Source organism: Galleria mellonella, unplaced genomic scaffold, assembly GCF_026898425.1.
Source record: "Galleria mellonella isolate WM207_F2 unplaced genomic scaffold, CSIRO_AGI_GalMel_v1 utg312, whole genome shotgun sequence".
NCBI classification, from domain to species: domain Eukaryota; kingdom Metazoa; phylum Arthropoda; class Insecta; order Lepidoptera; family Pyralidae; genus Galleria; species Galleria mellonella.
The window spans coordinates 5,296,554-5,319,514 of record NW_026442074.1 but is presented as its reverse complement, the minus strand read 5'-3'; the positions used below and the strand labels follow the sequence as shown (position 1 = coordinate 5,319,514).

At 33.2% G+C, this 22,961-nt stretch overlaps 2 protein-coding genes across 2 annotated transcripts in view; both read left to right on the top strand.

Annotated features, from left to right (window-relative positions):
- Positions 1-425: 425 nt before the first annotated feature.
- On the top strand, positions 426-10,961 carry LOC113514741 (trichoplein keratin filament-binding protein). Its single transcript, XM_052896050.1, has 9 exons — positions 426-984; positions 1,971-2,095; positions 2,474-2,584; positions 3,647-3,829; positions 5,027-5,171; positions 5,463-5,750; positions 6,879-7,040; positions 7,703-7,894; positions 8,289-10,961. The coding sequence occupies exons 1-9, from the start codon at positions 895-897 to the stop codon at positions 8,478-8,480; spliced, it is 1,488 nt and encodes a 495-aa protein (XP_052752010.1). The 5' UTR covers positions 426-894; the 3' UTR covers positions 8,481-10,961.
- A 6,387-nt stretch (positions 10,962-17,348) lies between these two features.
- Positions 17,349-22,961, top strand: part of LOC113522697 (LIM/homeobox protein Lhx1) — a 91,726-nt gene continuing 86,113 nt past the window's right edge. Inside the window, exon 1 of the mRNA XM_052896076.1 lies at positions 17,349-17,624. Within this exon, the coding sequence (XP_052752036.1) occupies positions 17,597-17,624 (28 nt within the window). The 5' untranslated portion in view covers positions 17,349-17,596. The remainder of the gene's footprint in view (positions 17,625-22,961) is intronic.

Below are 22,961 nucleotides of genomic sequence, written 5' to 3'. Positions count from 1 at the left end.
GAGAACCGCGAGGAGGTCGACCTGGTTAGGTATATTACTAGCAATAGAATTCTTAGTCTCCATTACTAACAATCCTTTTTTCCCCCTGAGTATGTGTATTTATGCTTACAGCATGACATAATTCACCTAAGGTGGATTTATTAACACTATAAGACAAAACACCATCGCTGTATCATTGTCTTATGGATATATTACAATAATAAATTTCTATACAATAATTATGTAGTATTTAATTGCTCTGAGCAAAGTAAAAAAAAAATTATTTAACTATTAAAAAGGTCAAAAACAAAAAAGTAGAAATTTTTTTATATGATGAAACAAAACGCACTATGATGTTTATAGCGTCTGTAGCGCCGTTGCTTAGCAACTGTCACTGTCACGTTACCGTTTTGACGTATTTTGTTTTGATTTGTCGCAATGTAGGTATTCGTTTCGTTCATATCGGGCATTTGCACGTTTCATTTGAAATCGCGTGATCATGGTCTAAATAGGAAGTAAATTGTTACCGAGTATGGACTGAATCTAATGCTTGACCTCACATGTTTCAATTACGGACGATATCAAACGCCTACTCGGCTTGCAATGTAACTAAATTGGCTCAATCTTTACTACATAGTCTTTGTACGTTGAACCAAAAGACTTATTGATCTCACAAAGTGAGTCATATTGTAGTATTTAAGGTCTGAAATGTGCTGTGTGGTTGCTTAGTGAGTCAGTTTGGAAATAAGAAGAAAGATTTTATTAATTTTGTATGAACATTGTGAATTGTATAACATCTAGACATACTCTTCACTTTGCACATAAGTCTATTAAATTTAGTAAAAAATATATACTCTATTTATGTTTGAATTTATTTAATAGATACATAATTAGCAATACTCTTTGGTGTAAATAATGTCTCGCTCCCGCCCTCAATGGCAACTTCAAGCCCTTGCTGCTCAGCGTCGAGACAACGAACTTCGTCGTGCAGAGGAATTAAAAAAGGTAATGTATATTAATAATTAATTACTAATTAATGATTATTATACCTCACAGATGTCATATCTTAATTATTTTTTTTACCTATAAAATTCATCTAAGAATAAAAAATAAAAAAATAACTACTTCAACCTAATTATTCTCAAGTTATGATTGGATAGACATTGTACAATTATTTTTTTTATTAAAAAGCTTGTAACTGAATTATTGTAAATGATTATTGTGAGTTTTTGTTTGAATGACAACATTTTCGAATGTGTGTTATTAAAAATTCAAAATACCTTAAAGTTTGAAAACAAAGATCTCTAATCAGTGTATGTTACCAGTGATGATCTGTGAAACTGAAACATGGTCCTACACAGTTGCCCATATGCAAAACATTTAAATTACTCAGCAAGCTATGGAGAGGTCTATTGCTTGGAGTTTTTTTACATGATAGAATCCGAAATGAAGATATCCACAAAATAACCAAAGGATAAGCAAGCTGAAATGGCAACGGGCTGATCACATAACTTGATGAATTGACAACAGATGGGAAAGAAGGGTTCTTGAGTGGCGACTCTGTATGGTCAAATGCAGTGTAGGACGATCCCTACTAGATAGAGTGACAACCTGAAATGGCTCAGGACCATACCTTATGGCAGTCTATGGGGGAAACTTATGTTCAGTAGTGGACCGATAATGACTGATATGATGATGATGATGATTATTGTTATTGAAGTTTTAACTTTGACAGTCAATTTTAGAGAAGAGCAATAAAATTTAATGAAATATTTATGTTGTATTAAATTGTAAAAATAAGACTTAATATGGAGAAATTTACATTAAAATCAAGATTTTAGTTCAGGTGAAAAAAAATTACTTATGTGAATTTAAAACTTCAACAACTATATGTAGATAATATATAATTAAGATTAGATCTTGAGTTTTTAATAAATAAAATCTAATTCTGCTTATATTTATGTGATATAGAATATATTATGTTTCATCAGGTGGCCAATTATTTTGAAGCTAATACAAACAAATCTCGCCATCATGAACAATGGACCACAGAAGGATACTATGAGAAAGCCAACAAAGAGGCTGAAATGCTCAGTCAAAGAAAAATTCGAGCTGCGTAAGTAGAATAGAAATATAATGCCATTTTCTAAAAAGCACTGTGGAAAAATATAAAAATCCATTTTCAAGTCTTTCTGTCGGTCTTTCTGTACAATTTTGTTTTGTCTCATACAGAACACGATCATAACAGAATAGAATAGAATAGAAAATCATTTATTCAAATAAACTTACATTGAAGCACTTTTGAATAGTCATTACATTTTTTTTAATCTACCGCTAACAATAAATATATTTTTACTTTCTTTTAATTCATTTTGATGTCATTTATATTGTGTCGAAAACATTAAATGTTGCATGTTTTAAAAATTATTATTAATATAATTTATAACTTTTGAAATAAATGTTTATAACAGATATTTTTTCCCGTCATTTACAGACATTTAGAGGAACGTCGAAAAAAACTAGAGTTAATGTTATTTCAAGAGAATATGCAGTACCAGCAGGAACTGAAGACATTAGCATCACAGCCTAAATATTACAAAAATGGGTATGTATTTATTTCAGTCTTAGTTTAAATATTTATTTACTAAAAGCAGTGGAGAATTTGTGCTGCTTTTGTTCTTGTCCTTGTTTTGAGATATTTAAAAACACAAAGCACAAAATTGATGTCCATCCATTTGCTAGATATGCATATAATATGGTGTTTGTTTTAATGGGTTATAATGGAATAGTAACCCCGCTTGCGGTATTCGTATATACTGGTGGGGCACCAGTGAGGGATGACTGGTGACAATGAAATAGGTCAGTTGGCCCATTGTTATGAATTCCATAAGAATTAACCACGATAGTTTTCAGGGGGAACTGTGTGTGTGTGTGAACAACCCCATCCCCCTAATATATTTGGTGTTTACTGTCATCACACAATTGGCTTAATGTATGCATATACCGTTTTAATGTATACATACTGCTGGACAAAGACTTCTTCAATGGGGGATAATGGAATGGCAACCTCTGCCCGTGCTAACGGTATATGTTGACAGGGCATAAGTGAAAGGTGAGAATAAAAAGGCAAGTTAGTTATACCATCGTGAATTCGTCACGAATTCACTTGGAATTGTGATAGTTTTCAGTGGTAACCCGTGGGGGTCGATCTGTTCTATTGTTAGTAATGGAGATTTTAGTCCCCATTATTATTAATTCCTTTTACCCTCACAAAAATTCCATGGTATTGGACTGCTGCCAGCCAGCTTGGTTAGGGATTTTATTTCTTTATATTTAGTGCTAGCCTTGGGGGAGGGGCTCGAGGGATGTCAAGGTAGGATTTTGTTTTAAAAAAAAACAGCATTTTTAATATTGATATTATTAAAAAAACTCTTGTACTCTTGTACTCTTTTTAAAAAAAGGTGATGAAATAAATACCTGGGTCCTTAAGGCATTTTCAAAGGTTATTTATGGTAGATTTTTCCTTGCAATCAATTTAACGATACTGGAAAATAAAAAATATAAAAAATATGATTACTTTAATAGTGATACAATAATCTTCGACAGACGAAATTCCTTCTTTCATTTGAAGATGCTTAGATATAACTGAATTAAAATAAAATTCCAGGTCATATTTGAACAAAGTGCCGACGTCTACGCTGCAAGAAATAAACCAGGGTATTATAGAGAAGGAGGAACAGCTTCGAAGACAAGAAGCGGAACTGAAGCTTCACCATGCGTGGCGCTTGCGGCAACCGGAACTCCGAGCGGCCAGCTCGTATATTGCTAATGGAAAATTGAAGTCAGCTTGGTAAGTATTATATATTGTTATTACTTGCAAGGTAAAGTATAATTGTGTATTGTAACATCTATATTTATTTATGTACACTTTATTGCACCATTTATAAAATAGTAAACACATTTAACTGTAATAAGAAATGATACAAAAGACGGCCTTATCGCTAAGCAATCTCTTCCAGACAACCTTTGGGTAGAGAACATTGAGAAAAGAAAGAAAAAGGGTAGGTGGCGCAATATTATATTAGTACTATTATATATAAACAAATATATACAAAGATATATACATATATATGTATATACATAAACAAATACATACACAAACTTAAAAGTACACATATAACAGGAGAGAGTGACACTGGTCTATATAGGCATTTGCCAAGCAGTTCGGGCATAGAATGAGCCATTTCTTTCTTTCTCGAAGGTGTTGTAAGAGGTGACTAAGAAGGGCGAGGTATGGGCAGCAGCGTCCGTTTTAAAACATCACTAAAGGCTTAACTGCGGTTGCCAACCCACCCGCCAAGTGTGGCAACTACTGTTAAAATTCCCCAATATGCGGAGGCTTATGTTCAGCAGTGGACAAATACCGACTAATATAATAACAATAATAAAATATATAGGCATTGGCGTATTTAAGATGAAGAAGAAGATTTTATGGCCCATTAAAAAAGCACTTTATGTACTATTAAACATGTCTTTGCATATAGTTAAAACAGGAGTATGTCTGTTAATTGAATTCAATGAAGGAGAGGAGGTATGCGAAATGTCATTGATTGTAATTTATAGATATTGCAGAAAATATTTTTCCCTAGGGGGAAAATAGAAGTATACTTATTTCAGTTTTTCATAGCTATATTTCAGAATATAGCCATAAAAGTTAAAAGCACTTCCATTAGCAATAAAATAGTAGGGTTAAGTGTTAGGGGAGGGGGTTTAAAATGAAATCTTATGTTTTATTGAAAATTTTCTAAGCAATATGGTCTACCATATCGGAACATTAAGAGACGAAATACTACAACTTCCGTGACTAAAATAGGTTTATTTATTTGAATTAGGCTAAATAATGTAGTGATTACATCCTCTGTGGTAATGTTTGCTAATGTTTCCTATCTGTCTTAAAAGCAACATTTTTAACTTGAAATAAAATAACAAAATACTTGTTTATTTTACATAATCTTGAATACAATGATACATTTTGTTTACTTCTCAGGATGGAACAAATAGTAGAAAAAGAAATGCAGAAGAAGAAAGAAGAGGAGGAAGCACGAAAAATTTTGCAGGAACGCGACGAGGCGCTTCGACGACAGATACAAGTCGAAGAAGAGAGGCTAAAAGAGAAAGAGTTAAAAATGAAGGTTTGATATAAAAAATTTGAAGTTACTGTCAGTAGTCTGTACATATCTATATTAACTACAAGCCTCTACTTAGATATTTAGCTCTGATATATTCAGGTCTATTTTTTTTATAAATCTAGGTATATAGATCTATTATAAATCCATATAGAATACTTTCTCTCCCGATCACCCAGACAGAGTTGCGGGTCAAAACTAGTAAACCATCAGATGCTTGTTTGCCATCTTTGTGATATTAAAAAACATATAATAGTATACCTAATAGAACACTAAATTACAATTTTTTTACATTAGGAACTCCGTGAAAGCCTTGAAGGACAAATTGCAGAATTAAGCGAAAAAGAAACAGCTGTAAAAAAATTGCGAATAATGGAAGAAAAAGAGAAACTTGTACTTGACGAGCTGAAGTTCATATCGAGCGAACGAGAGAGAGAACTGGCGAGATTGAGGGCGGAGAGAGAAGCGACTATCATTAATATGGGTCTCCATAAATATAAGTTAAAGAGAAAAGTCCTCTCCGTTCTGAAGGAAATTGAGTTAGATTTGGAAATGTTGGACAAAATGAAGAAGGCCGTTTTAAAGGTAAAAACTCTTTCTTTTTTTATGATAGAGAATAGTCAAATTAACTAACTTGATGGAAAGTCATAACTATTGCCTAGACACGAAGAGCACTATAGACATTATAAAGAACTGCCACTATATGTGGTGGTAGTCCTGAGGTCTAATGTGATGCCTCTCTATCCAGTAATAACGCTACCATATTTCACTGTTCATACTTTAAATATAGCCATATATTTGTCAGTAGAAACATTTGTTTCTTTCGCCTATGAACCAGGCTAGCTGTTCGTAGGTTTGTAGATGGCGCTAATTGATCGCCTAATTTATTATTTATTAATTCTTGGTATTTACAGTTTGGAAATCTTTCAAAGTCGAACAGAAAATGATTTCATTACGATCTTTTCACTGACATCCCGTATGATTAAAATTTTAATTTCAGTTATAGTACATTACTGCAGCGGCCAGCAACTGAGGCATTGATGGACGAACGTGCAAATGTGGGCCGAGGCACACACACGTGAATCCATCAATGCCTAGTTGTGGCCAAGGCTTGTATAGTATTTTTCTCAAACAATGCGCGGAAATCAAAAACATGATTTTACTTTTTAAGTTCAATGACGAATAACGAACAATAGTAATTTTTCACGCGCCATAATGTTTCTTTTTTTTTCAACAGCTTACTATTTGCAAGTCAGTTCGAAATTTAAATAAAACCTTTTATTAATTACCTCCTTGGTAGCCATGTTTCAAAGGAAAAGGTCATTCTATTTTTAAATTATAGGACAGATATGAGTTTACATAGTAATTTATCTGGTCGCAAAACACGACAGATATGGATTTTCATACAACTTTTGCCGGCCGCTGCCCGCATATATCTGGCCAGTACGGCAATTTTGATTTATCTCAAAGAAGATTGTCAAAATAATGCTTACATTTCCAAGCATGTTTGAGAAAAATATTTTGAGGATTTAGCGTCAAATATTTTTTGCATCCAAGGCAGTATACATTAAATGTTTGAAATAATTGTGAATACATTCTATAATTACTACGTACGGTTAATAATTATTTTAATTATGGAATTTATTGTACAACACGAGTAAAGTGCAACAATTAAAATTATTATTTATTTAAACACTTTTCTACATATTTTAGGACTACGAAAATGAACAAGACAAATGTGCTAATCACAAGCGAGTGCTCGACGCGGCCCTCTCTGAGTTAGAAGAGTACAGAGAGAGGGAGAGACAGAGACAAAAGAACATAGAAGCGATGTATGACGGTGAAGCTAGGCAGATCAACGAGAAACAAGATAAAGTAAGTATATTGAAATTGGTTTATGTTTCATTTTTATATCACTGGTGACAGCTTACTAAGATTCCAAAGAAGCTTAGTCAAAATTTTGCGTTTCAACTGTCACTTTAGTGCTTTCGAAAACATGTAAAGCTGACATTTTGTAAACTACTTCAGTAGTAATCCTTACTAATATTATAAATGTGAAATGAGTTTATTTATTTATTATCTTATAGCGTTTTAACTAATCACTATGAAATTTTATATATACGTACTATATGGGATGACGAAGCATATAGGCTACCTTTTATCCCAGTTAGTAAACATATATCAGACACACGTACGAAGTCACTGGTAAAAACTAGTCATAAATAAATGTATAGCGCTTCAGAGGTCTTTCTGTACAATGAAAAAAGGTAATTTAAAAACTCTTGACACTAGAGGGCGACACCCTCATATGAGTATTAGTAGTAGTAGTAATATTCTTTTTATTTGATCGTTGACATTTCTATATTAATAAATTAATAGATTTATATAAATTACAAACTTAGAATATGTAATACTAAGTCATTAGTATATAGTCTCTATATAATTACATACATTTGGTTCTGAGGTTAAAATCATATAAATTTGTATTCTGGTAAATAATAAAAGCGTCTTATGAATAACAATTTATTTTTCTTCAGCTCTGGGCCAAAGAACGTCAAGCCCGTGCAATACTCATGGAGGAAGTGCTATCAACTCTTCGGAGACAGGTCGAAGAGAAAATTGAAGCGAACAGACAGCGGCAGAAGGCCAATGTTTTAGAGCGTGAGAAAATATTGGAGCAAATGGACTCTTTCCACCAAGAGGTTCAGGCTAAAGAAAGGGAGACACAGGTCAGTAGTCAGTTACATTTTTGTAATGATACCTAGATATTCTAGTGGTTTCTAATATCAGAAAATACATTTTGCTTTGGAAAACACACGTCGAGTTTAATCGTTACAAACTTTACATCATTCTTCTGGAAAATAATCTTAAATATGCCAATGGGTGAGGAAGAAGTCATGCCAGTTGGCCCATCGCGATGAATTAATTCACGATGGTTTCCATGGGAGACCATGCGAGGCGGTAGACTTGATGACATACTACTTTGTTAAAAAATCCTTTTCTTCCTGTTATTACAAGTTTCTTTTTAATGGATAAAAATGGAATGGTTACCCGGGCTGCGCTATTGGTATAGGTTACCCCATAAGTAGTTATATTTATAGTGAATTCTAATTATCTTTTCAGCTAAAAAACAGTGCATACTCGACGGTGACAGCGTTGCAGTCGCAGCTAAACGGATTGCGCGTACAGCAGCAGCAGCTGGAGGAACGTCACGCGCGCGAGCAGCAACTACGAGCCGCGTGCGCCCGCGAGCGAGACGTGTGCGCAGAGATTGCGCGCATGCAGCGCCGCGGGCATAAGCAGGCTTGGACGTAACCTCCGTACTCTGTAGTAGTTCTAGATTAAAAATGTCCAGATAGGCAGTGTAAACATTTATATTAGAGCGACATAGACAAACAGGGATGTTCACGTATACAATATAAGCTCGAAAAGGATTTGATGGGTGTTTCAACAAAATAAACTGAATTAATGAGTATGTTTTGAAGTAGAATTAATTGTCAGCGAATGGAATTGGCGGCAACTACTGGCAAAATCTCTCAAGACGGAGGCTTATGTTCAGCAGTGGACTGGCCGATATGGTGATGATGATGATGAACGAAATTAGAGTTAAATATGCTGTAGATGGATATAACAAGTTATTTTGTGGTACATTCGGATTTATATTGCAGCTTATCGTATGATTAACGTTATAATCGACTTGAAGAGCACTTTCTGTACAGTCAAACAGAAATATTGAATGTCATTCAGTTATTTTGAAAGTCGTTGTTGGTAAACTTCTGTATGAAGGTTAAGGCACGTAACATAGGTTTAATTGTTTGATTTAATGTCTGTGATAGATGTTAATAGTTTTATACTAGACAAGAATGAAATAATAACAGTATTTAGTTTTAAAAATGTTCTCGCAAACTAAAATTATCCATTAGACGATGCCCTCCTGAATTTAAGGAGTTCCGTAAATAATAAGTATTATATTGTATGAGGTTTTTGTGATTTTTCCTTGAAATCTTGGACGCAATAATTACGTGCAATAACTTCACGTAGTGACAGGACCTATTTTTTTTTTAACAAATGGTTTCAAGACGAAAACTACTTTTTTCAATAAAATTGTAGGCAATAAAATATATTGTACTCTCAGGTAAATGATTTTATAGTACTGTTCTGTGAAATACCATTGAAAAAAAAATTTTTTTAACATCTTTCTATTGAAATGTATCGCTTTCATATTAGACTTACATTGTTAGTTTGAATTGATATTAAAAAAAACACATACATATACTCACGAGTGTAATCTCAAATGAAGTAGTTAGAGCAATTTAATGCCATATATAATTTTATATAAAGTATTATAGATTAAATCAACTGTGTGCATTATTTTGTGGATTTTATAAATATGATATGAAAGTAACGAAAGACTGATCAAACGGTGAGAATAAGTGAAGATGTCTTTATTGCACTTGGATGTAGTTTAAGAATATGCAATAGAGGTCATTTCTCTAAACCTATCTCTAAATTAAAATTTCCAATTGATCAACCAACGAAATCTTTAGTTTAAGGATCAATATGAACTAACTTTCTAACAGATTTTAAAGTGACTTAAAAAAGTAGGAAGTTTCCAATTTGGTTGTATTTCCTTTATGTTTGTCACCTCATAGCTCCGTCAGTTATAAAGCGATTTCATTTTTTTTATGTAAAAGGATATTCTTATAGATTGGTTCCAAAGAAATTTAATCAAAATCGGTTTAGTAATTTAATTTTTAAATCAGAATAACTGATATTGAGTTGAAGTTGCGTTTTTTTTGTGGAACACACAACTTATGGTTAAAATTATTTGGTTTTTAGTTTACGATGGTCCCTAAAACCGTAATTTTGCGAAATTATCTGATAATAAGTCGAGTCTGGGGATTCTTGGCGTCGATATATCTAGCGACGTCCAGTTTTGCGGTCATCTGGAGGAAAAAGCTAAGATAGCTTCCAAAAAGTTGGGGGTGCTCAATAGGGTGAGACGGTATTTCACGCCAGAAAACCGCCTGAAACTGTATAAAGCTCAAGTGAGGCCACATATGGAATACTGTTCTCACCTGTGGGCAGGAACGCCACAGTACCAACTCCTTCCGTTAGACCGTATTCAAAGTCGGGCAGCTCGAATTGTTGACGATCGGCGTCTTACTGTCCGGCTCGACCCACTGAAACTGCGTAGAGATGTTGCATCTCTGTGCATCTTCTACCGAATTTATCATGGGGAGTGCTCTGATGAATTGTTCAGATTGATACCTGCTGCTGATTTTCACCACCGTACAACCCACCATAAACTAAAATTTCATCCCAACCATTTGGACGAGTAGCGGTCCTCCACCGTGCGTTTTTCAAGGCACTTTCTTCCACGCACAACCATTCTTTGGAATCAACTTCCAGCAACAGTATTTTCGAACCGATACGACAACATAACCTTCAAGAAAAGAGCATATTCCTTTTTAAAAGGCCGGCAGCACACCTGCAATGCCGTAGGTGTTGTGGGTGACCATGGGCGGCGGTAGTCACTTACCATCAGGTGAGCCGCATGCTCGTTTGTCCCCTGTGTTGTAAAAAAAAATAATGAAAATATTCGGTTAAGAGATGGGTTTAGAGAGCGCCTGATAATCGTATCATTAAGTTGGTATAACCTTATTTTTATAAGAGGCCTACTGAACTTTTGTAGAAAAATCGCAGAACAAACAGTGATAGTATTGAGAGTTATTATACACATATATAGATTGTAAGGCTAAGTGTGTTGAATAAAACTGTAAGTATTTTGATTAATGTTTGGTTTTATTTAATATTAAACAGTGTTCACTTTAGATGTAATAATTGCATGGCAACATTCTCTATAATTCATAAGAAAATTTTATTCTTGCATGTGGCAATTAATAAGTTTTATTGGAGGTAGAAAGATAAAAAAAAGTTGGTTGGTGTCTGCTCTTAAAAACAGAAACAGAACAGTTTTGTCGTTGTCGCCCTTAAAAATATTTAATAAGTAAGAGATTTAATTTCACAATTGTGAGACATTAATTTTAGAATTTAATATTTTGTTTTATTTAATAAATTACGCAAAAGATGATTTCTCGTGTCGTTAAAAAGACATTTTCAAGATTGAAACGTCTATAGGAGGATTCAAGATTCAAGACCTTTAGTTCTTATAACATTTACGAGGTAATCTCAGGGAACTTTAGCATGCTATAAGGAACTGAGTGATCTGAGTATGTAGTAAAAGGAATTTTCGCTAATCAAAGGGTAAGTCATTTGAACTAAGTTTGAATCTAGGTAGTTTAGTAGTACTTTTAAAACAAGGTGCCGGCAGCACACCTGCAATGCCGTAGGTGTTGTGGGTGACCATGGGCGGCGGTAGTCACTTACCATCAGGTGAGCCGCATGCTCGTTTGCCCCGTGTTGTAAAAAAAAAAAAATTTCGCATTCTCGGATCTTTTAAAAAACTTGTATATACAATCCACTTATATTCTCGCACAAACAGATTTAAAAAGGTTTTTAAATAGACTTTTTAAGTATACGGCCCACCTGATGGTAAGCAGTTATTATAACCTATGAGCGCCTGCATGTATCGTTAGTAATGGGGATTAACGGTCCCATTGCTAGGTAACAGGTCAACCTCCACATGGTCCCCTCTAGAAACCATCGTGATTAATTTCTGATAATTTCATCATGATGGTCCTGACCTGGTTTCATCCTTATCTGTCATTATTCACTGGTACCCCGCCAGTGTATACAGATAACGCAGGCGAGGTTACTATATCATTTTCATATATTGGTAAAAAATACACAGTTCAATGCTATTATTAAGAGATGGCGCAAAATTTACTAAGTTATTTTTATTTTATTAAATACAAGCAACTCACGCTGTCTTCGCATGGTTGTGCTGAAGAAAATGAAACCAATTCTCCCTTTACAGTACGACCATATAATAAAATTAAATGTCAACTATTTCCTAACTATTTCTTATTTAATTGAGTAACTTATGTTTATATATTTAAACCCTATCTTTTTTTTATATTTTTGTAGTATTTTTCTAACATTTTCTTTCATACAGACCTTTTTAAATTATAAATACAACAAAAATTAAAAAGCCAAATTGATTATCGTTCCATTATCATCCATAAAAAAATATGCAGCAATTGATTTTTATTTATATAGCTCTATAAAATAGGTAGTTCAGACTAAATTATTTAATTAATTCAGTTGTTTAAAATTTTGCGTACTTTTTACCTATTTTTTTTATATTGTACGCATAAATATCCGTAGCTTTTAGAATAAAAACAAGATTTTTACGATATTATCTGTTGTATCAACTCGTCTGCCAGGCGCGGCAATTACTGGCAAAACCTCCCTTATGGGGGAGGTCCTTATGTTCAACAGTGAACAGTGGGGGGAAAGGGATTGTCAGTAATGGAGACTGAGAATTCCATTGCTAGCAATATACCCAGCCAGGTCGACCTCCTCGCGGTTCTCCCTGGAAACTATCATGGTTAATTCCTGATGAATTCATCATGATGGGCTAACTGGCCTGTTTTCATTCTCATCTATCACCTTTCACTGGTGTTCCGCCAGCATATCCCGTTAGCGCAGACGGGGTTACAATACCATATTCAACCATAAAAAAAAACCGTGAACAGTTAACGGTTGATATAATAATAATAATCTGCTGTACCGTGATTGTAAGTTAAGAATTATTCGTAGTAGGTACTATACATAATCTATGAAGTTATCATGTATTAAAAATTATCTTTTTACTAGAAATAATTACATATAATCTTCAACATTATTGTTTTACCTGCATTATAACAAAAAAATAATTATATTGTACTTCCTCAGGCCCTCTATTACAAAGCCTAAGAATTAATTGAGAATAAACAATTTCAACCCATTTTAATCTAGATGGCGCTACTTCGAATACATTACATATCTTTAAGTACGATAGAGGGCAGTGCCAATAAATTCGTACAGAAAAATGTACCTAATCTTATTTTACTAATATAATAAAATAGTATATAGACCATGTTTATAAATGACAGATATTTAAGAAAAAATATACAGTGGATCTTAATAAGACAAATAAATGTCAAAACATTAATTTTTAGTCAATTTGTCTGTCTGTATGTTTGTTGTGGCATCGCAAAAACTACTACAACAAATTGGATACGGTTTTCACAATCTGGTGTATGTTTTATCTTGATACGCCGTCTAAAATAGTATTTCATTAGTTTTCCTATTTCTAAATTTCACACGCACGAGGTAGCGGGCAAAAAGGTAGTCAAGTATAAAGTTGTATTAATTACGTTTAATTTTAACAAATTTGACCACTTTTTCGTTGAGTTCTCTTTTAGTAACAGTCATTGATGTATTTAATATTATTTTACCAGAAGGGACCGGACTTTTAGATATATTTATGAAGTTTGATCGAACCCTGTGATAGGCACCAGACAATTCTGGTGGACACGGCCCACCCGTTTCCACCTTCGCACTCGTAATTATCCTATGTGTTAATTTAGGATACAATCTACTCGTTTGCCAAATTTCATTCAAACTGTTTAGCCGTTTAAGCATTATTGAGTTTGTTACACATCCTCATAAACTTTTTTTTTTATACAACTTAGAATGGCATACGAGCTGACTGCCCAGCTGTTAGAAAGTGGTAACCGTCGCCTATAGACATGAGCAGTACCATAGACATAACAGAGTATACTGTTTCACCCATGATACCCTCCATGCGTTGCCATTCCTGAGGACTCGGGTGTTATTCCTCTGTACCCAGTAAATTCACGCCGCTTGCGCTATTGGTATACGCTAGCGGGGTACCAGTGAAGGGTGACAGGTGAGGATGAAGACAGGTCAGTTGGCTCATAGTGACCAATTGAACAAGAATTAACCACTATAGTTTTCAGGGGGAACCGCGTAGAGGTCGACCTGATATGCTAGCAATGGGACTGTTAAATCCCATTACTAACAATCCCTTTCCCCCCGCTATTTAGGCAGTAGGTATCGGTGCTATCTTCTAAAGGGTTTAGTGCGGAAAGGGTTTTGATCTATCAATAGTAGAAAAGAAGTAAAAATAGTAGAAAAGAAGTATAAATAGTAGAAAAGAAGTAAAAATAGTAGAAAAAATATGCCTATTAGAGACAGACATAATATAGTTCTTGTAACATTTCAATATAAGTATGCATCGTATAAGGAGGTCAAAGATATTGCCTGGAATAGAGTTGGATGGAAGAGAATACAGGAATTAGTTGTCCCGACAAGGAAACTTAAATAAAAAAAATCTTAATAAAAATATGGTTAAAGATTGAGGTAGGTACTTAATATGTCCTGTATCTACTTATCTATGACTGTGTTTTTTTTTAATGGATGACAATGGAACAGTACCTAATTCCACCTGCGTTATGGGTATACACTAGTGAGGTACCAGTGAAGGATAATAGATGATGATGAAGCAGGTCAGTTTGTCTATCGTGACGAATTCAACTATAATTCAATCATGATGGTTTCTAAGGGGAATTGCGTAGATTTATGGGACGAAAATGGGATGGTTATTCCGCCTGCGCTGTTGGCATATGCTAGCAGGATTGATATCCTGCTAGCATATGAGTGATAATAGGTAAAGATGAAATTAAGACAGTCGGCTCATAGTGACCAGCAGGAATTGACAATGATGGCTTCTAGAGATCGCGTAGGAGTCAACTTTTTTCTCTTTGTTATTTTTTTATAGATTTTAATCCAATTTGATTGTGCCAGCTTCATTGTATTTTGACGTAAATACGAATATATCTACAATTTAATTTTGAGATATTGTATTTTTTTTAATGGATGATTAGTGAGAATGTAAAGTCAGCCAGTTAGCCAATCGTATTGAATTCATCTGGAAAACAGCACGACGGTTCTAGGGGTAACACAGGATGTATTGTTATCAACGGGATTGGTAGTCCGCATTAGGTACTAACAACCTCTTCTCCCCGAGATGTTCTACTCGTAATTACGTGATAAAGTATTCTGACAGTTTTTTTTTGATGGGTGAAAATGATATGTTAACCCCGCCTGCGCTAACGGGATATGCTGGCGGAGCACCAGTGAAGGGTGATCGATGAGAATGAAAACAGGTTAGTTAGCCCATCATAATGAATTCATCAGGAATTAACCATGATAGTTTCCAGAGGAAACCGCGAGGAGGTCGACCTGGTTGGGTATATTGCTAGCAATAGGATTCTCAGTCTCCATTACTAACAATCCCTTTCCCCCCAGTATTCTGACAGTTAGGTATGTACTGAAGAAGGTTTAAGAGCGTTCTTAACTTTTGCTTACCGAAGTGTGGCAATGTGGCAATTATCTGTCAATATTAAAAAAAATTAATTTTCAATCATACTGGTTACTATTTTTAAATATATATAGTGAAATTACTGGCTATGAAAGTATGAAAATTAAGTCAATGTACATTGTCTAAGAGTCTTTGGGAAAGGTATGGGGGTTGATTGGGCCATAGGCGTATTTAATAGGGTATATGATGGTGACTCCATTATAAAGGAAAGGCATGAGGGATGATAGAGCCACAGGTGCACTTAAAAGAGTATTTCTTGATATTCATAGCATTGTAAATGTCTAGGTATTGTCAATAGGTAAGGTTTACATTCTCACCATTTTCCATCAGATGAACAATTTTAATTTGTTTCATTTATCACACCAAATTTTGTCACAAACCATACACACATGTACCTAAATAAGAAGCTTTTTCTATGGTATAACTAATAAACGAATTATTAAATTGCTCTATATACATACTATCTATATATACACCTTCCATTTTTTCTGAAGGATGCAAATGGGACTGTTACCTTTACGGTATCGATACTAGGTATTAATTAATTAAAGGGTAACAATTATTCGTATGCTGGCGGGGCACAAGTAAAGGATGATTGGTGAGGATAAATAGGCAGGTCAGTTAGCAGTTGGAAGCACGATGGTTTCCAGGGGAAACCGCGAGGTCAACTTGTCTGGGTATATAGGTAGCAATGGGGCTATTTATCCGTATTACTAACAATCCCTTTCCCCCTTATACAATCTATTTGGGTGTATCTTACCCAGATACCATGTAACAGAGTGTAGGTATTACAGGTAGTTGTCCCATAATTTGTCCCAGTTACAGTAGGACAAAATTATGTTAATAAATCGTATATAATAATCGATAGTATTTGTGTCTATCTTTAATTTGAAGGACTAATATCTATGTTACATTATTTACTTATGTAGCTATTACTAGTATCTAATCTAGGTACTAGGTAGGTGCCCACCTAGAAATAGACTACCTACATACATGTGTAGAATAAAGTAATAGGTATTAATTTATGAAAATATTATTTCAATTCTGAATCTTAGGTATTTTTTAGTAAAAGTTATTTGAATGTAAAATATTAATATCTGGCATTTAAAGGAGGCAGTGTACCCATTATTACCCATATTCAGTACCTATTATTGGTAAATAGGTATCTAAGTGGCCTTAAAAAATATCTATTTGTAAATGTGGAAAACAAAGCTTTAAAATAATAATGAATTCGAGCACTGACACTTGATATTTTTGAATATATACATTAACTAAATGTATATGTATAGATGTAGGGATTTTATCAGCTCCTAAAAATTATGCAGCCATTTAGAAAGACCTTTTTATGTAGATGTTTAGAAAAACAGATCTAAATCAAAATGAAGAAATGATACGGAGGCAAAGAACGTACGTTTCGAAGGCGGGCAACTGTCTACATAAACATAACTCGCTCACGCCCCCAGTCAAAACATCCTCGAGCACAGCACCAAACCAAAATCATAAAATAAGACACCCAGCTCGCCTAGAGACGCAACCGAAAAATCCAGGCTCTATAATTATGTTCAGCTACCACCCGATCTACCGGCAAGCCAATTTAAATTTACTGCGAACGCCGCACGTGTCCCACAAAATGAAATCCCACTACCGCACAGAAACACGCACGAAAAAAAACCTATGGAAAAAAATTACATCGCAGGCGCCACCCCCTTAACGCTAGTGGCTACATACTTGGACCACGCCTGTTTCGAACGCTACCCTTTCTATCTCGTTTCAACTTGCTTTTATTTTATACGGCTCTCTCGTTCCTTCTCGGGCCTTCATCTCAAAACTACAGCTTTTTCGTCAGTACGCGTTCAGTAGTCGCGCGTGTTAGAGCGATATTCGTGACGGCGCGCGAAAACGTCGCGTTGTGTCAAGTGCAGTGCCGTGTAGAGGTGCCGAAGTGGCGGGTTTCCTTGCCTCAGGACGGGGGGCCCATGCCCCCTTCCACCAACACCACATTGGTAAAAGTTAGTGTCCTGTGATCATAACCTAAAAAAAAACTTTTAAGTTTGTCTATGGTTGGATTGAACTGTGAATGTGCTTGACGATGCCGACCTATGGAGGTTATTTTATTGTTTTGTTTGTTATTATATTTAAACACAACTATATATAAAAATATTCTTAAATATTACGCCATTTACAAGGTTCCCGCTGTGATTTTCGAGTGTTCTTAAATGTCAATTTTGTCCCACTTCTTTGTTAAAAAAATGTAAAATTATTAAAAAAGCATTATTTATTACACATACATTCTATCATAGGTAATTCAAGAATAGATAAATAAGGGATTAACAATATTTATACATGAAAATGGAAAATTATATCTATATGCACGTTAATAATTAATAATAAATACCTTTGGACATTACACACCGCCATGGGATATCTATTATTTAATAGGATATAATTTTAAAGAAAGCAATAAAAAGTATTTATCTTGTTACAAATTCAGAATGAAAAATTCTAGAATGAAAACATTTTTTTTTCATAGTTCACTAATATTTCCTTTGTCCCAAATGGGACAGATACATACTACCGTGTATCCTACCTAGGTAGGTACTACGTGACTATTTCATAGCGAATCAAAAAAAAATTATTACCTGTACTATAATGTAATAGGTATAACACTTTAGGTAGGTAGATATGTATAAACATAATAACTTATATAGATATAAAAATACATGACAGTTAAGTATTTAAATACGTAGGTATAGAATTAATTTTCTTCTAAAATAAAAGTTACCTAACCTACCTACTTAAAATAGCGAGACTTATGTATTTTGTTGTAATATTATTTTTAACTAGTTTTTTTTTAGCTGATTTTTATACAATAGGTAAGTAGTCGAGCTAGTTATATAGTACTTAAATAGCCATTTCTTATGGGCATCCCAGGTCGTTGTTTTCTGTATAACTCGTTACAGTTTGCTTGTGAAATTGTAGCGAACAAATCAAATTGACCACTTTCAAAGTTATTATTATTGAGTATTATTAGTTGTACTGTTGTTAAATAAATCTATAATTGTATTATAATTCTGTTTTATTCGAATATTCGTTTGGTGTTTCGAAAGCGTCCATCTTTACTTACCTTGCAAAAAACTTGCCTGCCTGTAGATACATATATCAAAGATACATTTATTATAGCATCGTATCTATAGGCAAGCAGATATAAACTTAGGTATTACACGCTTAGATATATAGTTATATAAATTTATTTGCATTACATACAGCACACAAATTATAACAGACCTAGATCAAAAAGAGATTAAAGAATACATATACAAAAAAAGGAAAATATATAATAAATAGGAAAAGGAAAATATATATCAAAGAAGTAACATATTTCTTTTCTCTTTCGTGCGTGTGCCATAGTAACACAAAATAGTCAAAAATATAAAAAAAAAACCTTTAAAATTTTAATTTACCACAATTATTCTAGCTCTTTTTAAGACGCTGATTGATTTTCTTAAGTAAGTACCTACCTATTTATTTTTTAATATTTCAGACAACAGTGTAACATCAGTTAACAATATCCAAAGTGCATATAATAGAGTTGTTTGTTACTGATTGACAAATTGTAGAAAAAAATGCTATATTTATTTTTCATTAGAATTACATATGTTGCACAATAATTGTCTATAGTCAGCATTAATTATACTGCGTATTAAATTTTATAATCTGTGTAGCATAGCAATTATGGGTATAGATCAGTACCTATGCATTTTTTTTTGATGGATGAAAACTCCGCCTGCGCTAACGGGATACGCTGGCGGTGCACCAGTGAAGGATGATAGATGAGAATGAAAACAGGCCAGTTAGCCCATCATGATGAATTTGTCAGGAATTAACCATGATAATTTCTAAGGGGAACCGCGAGGAGGTCGACCTGGTTAGGTATATTGCTAGCAATGGGATTCTCAGTCTCCATTACTAACAATCCCTTTCCCCCCAGTACCTATGCATTAGATACCTAGTTAAATGTTCCGGTCCTATCCGGTACACACTGCGAGTACCAAAAACTCTATTTCTACATATTTTGCATAAACAAAATATATTGGAAAACGATCTAATGTTTTAAAATAATACTTAAATATGAAATTATATTTTATATATGTGTAAATACATTTGTTATTTATTATTTATTCGTTTATATATGTAATTTTAGTATACAATGTATGTATATAAATAATTATTAGTACTGTATTCGAGTATTTTGACACTTCCCTATGGTTGACTGGGAGAGAATGCTTTTAGGATTTAATTCGCAATGTACACATATATATGTATTAATAAATAAATAAATAAAATTACGGTTACGTATGCATAACATGTAGGTAAACATTCCATTATGAAAATTGTATAGAATCAGTAGCTTATATTAAAACTGTATTTTTCGTGAGGCAGTTTAGTAAAATATGACTTACATAAATTATTCTCATTTCATTCATTTTGATTTCTGTCTTGGAGAAGTAAGAATGGGATTAATACGTAATTGATAAAGAATTTTAAAAATCGTTACATAATTATTTGTTTTAAAGATATTAAAATATATATATATAAAAAAATAGAGTCCTATTAAGAAGCTTTTTAATGTTGATTGAATATATTGCCTTTACTAATATTATACCTAAATGTGAAAGAGAAATTGTTTGTTACCCCGCAGCGCCTTAACGGCTTAACCAAATACTATGAAATTTATACCAAATTACGTACTATATGGATAAGATTACTTTTTATCTCCTTATAAACTTTCAACAATTTAGAACGTGTAATTTCTGAACCTAGGATTTCCTGTATACTATATTTATGATTATATTTTATTTACATTATATTTTAAAAGTTCTCAAATGTAGAGCTAGGATTTGATCAATATTATATTTTTAATTCTTTATAGCTGCGTTCGGCTAAAGTTGTAAATCCAAGATTTGGAGATATTGCATGTAGTACAATCTAGCTTTTACTTTTAATAATTTCTCTGTACCTATATTGACAGACAGGAGATCCTAGATAAATGTGAAACAATTCTGTTTCTAAAGACAATGAGAGGTTTCGATCTATTTCTTGGCTGCGGTAGAACGATTTCGTTTTATGGTTGGTAAAATGCAGAAAATAAGCACTTGTAATTTTATTTAGTACATTTCTTTTCAAACTAAATTAAATCTATAAGTAGTGAACCGTAAATGTATTTAGAAATTAGTTGGTAAATCTATATTAACTTACAATGTACATTCTTTGAGATTGGAAACAGAATAAAGGAGCCAGTGTCAAGTTGGATAATATTGTTACCACATTCTACCTTTATTGATAGAACCACAAATAGCCACAATAAAAATCTATTTTAATTTTATTATTATCATCATCATCATCTCTGCCATTATTCGTCCAATGATGAACATAGGCCTCCTCCATAAACTACCATAAAGAACGGTCCTGAGTAGGTATATATTGGATATAACAAAATTAATATTGATTTTTAATCGTTTTTAAAAAGAAGTCGGTTCCCTATTCTATTGCATTTTTATGTCTAATAACTAATCGTGCATCAATTTTATAGATTATTTTTAATAATTGAAAAGATATATTTCTATGTTGGTGTTATAGTTTTTTACTAGACAATTTTTCACATATATCAAACGACGACGAGCTTAGGCGATATGTATGTGGTTAGGTTCCGTACTAAAAAAGTAAAAGAGGATTTTTATGTAGCGATTGCATATATATCTTCACATAGTGCTATAATATTTCAATATCTACTAATTCTATCAGTTCAAAATCATTTAGAAAAAAAAAACTCCTTGTAAGCGAATTCACAAAAGGGTACCCACTTGAAATGGGGTACCTACTTGGGGCTGCGAGTTCAGTTGGGGTAACGTATGAAAGAGCTTTATTTGCAAAAATCAAAACCAGTTTTAAAGATTTTTATTCGGTGTTTTTTGTGATAGAAAAAAAAATAATTACTATTCCATTGTTTCTGAAGTTAAGCTTAATAGGTTATTTCTATTGTTTTACAGTTGACTTAGATATTATTATATAAATATTATAACAATGATGTAAATTTGTATTTAATTAAATTGTCATAAAATTTCAGTTGATCACATACCGAAGTTCTCATTCTTAAAGTAAATCATCGTAGATCTATCTACGACGGTTTCCCTACTTTAAGAATGGGAATCAGACTTGTTTGTTTATTTTTATTTATTTTTTAAAAAGACATTGTGTTGTGCACTTATTTTGAGATTTATAGGCAATTTTATTTTTATTGGAGTGGGTTTTTTTCAGTATTAGTTTAAACAAATTTTATCATAATTAAAATCGGTATTTAGTAAATTACAAACAAAATATTACACAAAAATTAAATAAGTTTTCTTTCATTCCGAAAAAAATAAATTTATTTATATCTAGATCATCATGTCATGTCAGCCGTTAACTCTCCGCTGCTGAATATAGGCTTTCCCTATGGGGGACTTTACCAGTAGTTGCCATGCTTGGCAGGCGGATTGGCAACCGTAGTTAGGCTTAGGTGATGTTTTAAGAGGGACACTGCTACCCATCGCTCGACCTTTAAGTTCCCTTAATCGCCTCTTACGGCACCCATGGGAAAGGAAGGGGTGGCCCATCCTATGCCGGGACCACACGGCAATCTAGAAGTCATAGTTAAAATTTAATTTGATTGGTTGATATTGGCAAATTATTACTATTATAAAATTAATATACTTATCATATTCCAATAATTATTGTGTGATTGAGAATTTATTTTAGTTAATGAGTTGCCAAGTTTCCAATTACGAATAAATTGTGAATAAATAAATCTAAAAATCGTACCAACAGATTTATAACGAACCTTTTTACTAAATACTTAAAAATAACCAAGTACTTATTACCTGTCAATGACTTCTATTGTTCTGTAACAAAAACTCATAGTGTAAATATCCTTTTACGGCATGAATAAAAATCCTCATTGGAAAGATGAGTTATTGTAAATGTTTTGTATTTTTTTTTTATTTCGAACAAAGCGGATTTGTTTATCAAAGATGCTTTTGTTTGTTTAAACCATACACGCAGTACATGCTACGTACTGACTGACATACTGGCAAAGCAATCACAAAAACGAGACAAGATAATAAACTAGGATGCGTGTTTTGTAAACGTGTGCGTGTGACAGATCTGAATTTATATGGAATTGAAGTTGCAAAAATTCATGTACATATTTATTATAATTATTATTTCTTTTCGTAAATATTAAGAATTTTATTTGGATTAAATTAGATATCTTTTTCTACCAATTCTTGTACAGAATAATTCTGATGGTTCTATAATATTGCATTTAAAGTGATAAGTATTTATAGTGTAATTACTTGAAACATGTACAATTTAGCAGTTCATTTATCTAATTTATGTTATGTCTA